The 931-nt window shown below is 43.0% G+C and overlaps 1 protein-coding gene across 1 annotated transcript in view; it reads right to left on the reverse strand.

The window, feature by feature from the left end:
- LOC119586630 overlaps nucleotides 1-931 on the reverse strand; it is a gene marked incomplete at its 5' end in the record, with an annotated part of 14,373 nt that overhangs the window by 9,316 nt on the left and 4,126 nt on the right. Inside the window, 2 exon segments of the mRNA XM_037935375.1 lie at nucleotides 75-318; nucleotides 589-783. Coding sequence (XP_037791303.1) covers nucleotides 75-318; nucleotides 589-783 — 439 coding nt within the window.

Raw genomic sequence — 931 nt, forward strand, 5'->3', positions numbered from 1 at the left:
ATAGAACTTCACGCACAAACAAGCTGATCCTTTCTCTCACAAAATTCAGGATTAATTTAGCATCGAATTCTCACCTTGATAGTCGACGGCATTAGGTAGGCAATTATGGTCTTCTATCAACTTGAGAACGTTTTTCGCACTCCAAACAGGAGCATCGTCTGGGCCCTTGAAAGAAGTAACATAGTGCAGGAGGGAGCGGCCCTCCGTGTCCGTCACTGACCCAGGCAGGCCGTAAAGGCGAAGGAAAACATCCACCCTAGATTTATAGAGGCCTTCTTTTGCTGCCGAGAAAATCTCCTCCAACCGTCCGTCCATCTCCTGTCGTGAAGTGCACGCGGTGAACGTGTGAATTGTTAAAAGACTAGTCTCTTTCGGTAAGCTTTCAAAGTTCATCTAAATTCTATTTTTTTTTCAAGGAGAACCAATAACTGTAACAAGTCGAAAAGAATCATTGAAGCTCTTTCTCCAGATTGATATAAAAGATGAAACAATATGAGATGAGTCATGAAAAGGAATGAAGAAGAAATCTTAGAGATTCACGCAGGAAACCTCAAATATTGATTAATGCACATTTTTTTCAACCGCTACCTGTAGGACAAGTGGGACGACGTCGAGTGAACGCAGAGTTTCCTTCCGAGACTCTAAGAACTCCGCGATTTCCATGCTTGCCTGAAGGTGAGCTTCCGCATAGAGAGAGGCCTCGGGCTCTACATCTGCAACCGCCTGCTTTACCTTCTTGAGATCACCTTCTATCACTGCTTGTCTTAAGTCGGTCCCCTGCATCTAAGAAACGAATAGAGAATTGGCCATTTTAAGGATGTTATTTCAGTATGCATGGCGATTAATTCGTTTTGAAAAGGCTAGAGACGTGCGACAGTTGTGACAAATTTTGTCATATCATCATTTATTGGATCCGGCTTTGATATCATAA

Source organism: Penaeus monodon, chromosome 21 (genome assembly GCF_015228065.2).
Source record: "Penaeus monodon isolate SGIC_2016 chromosome 21, NSTDA_Pmon_1, whole genome shotgun sequence".
NCBI classification, from domain to species: Eukaryota; Metazoa; Arthropoda; class Malacostraca; order Decapoda; family Penaeidae; genus Penaeus; species Penaeus monodon.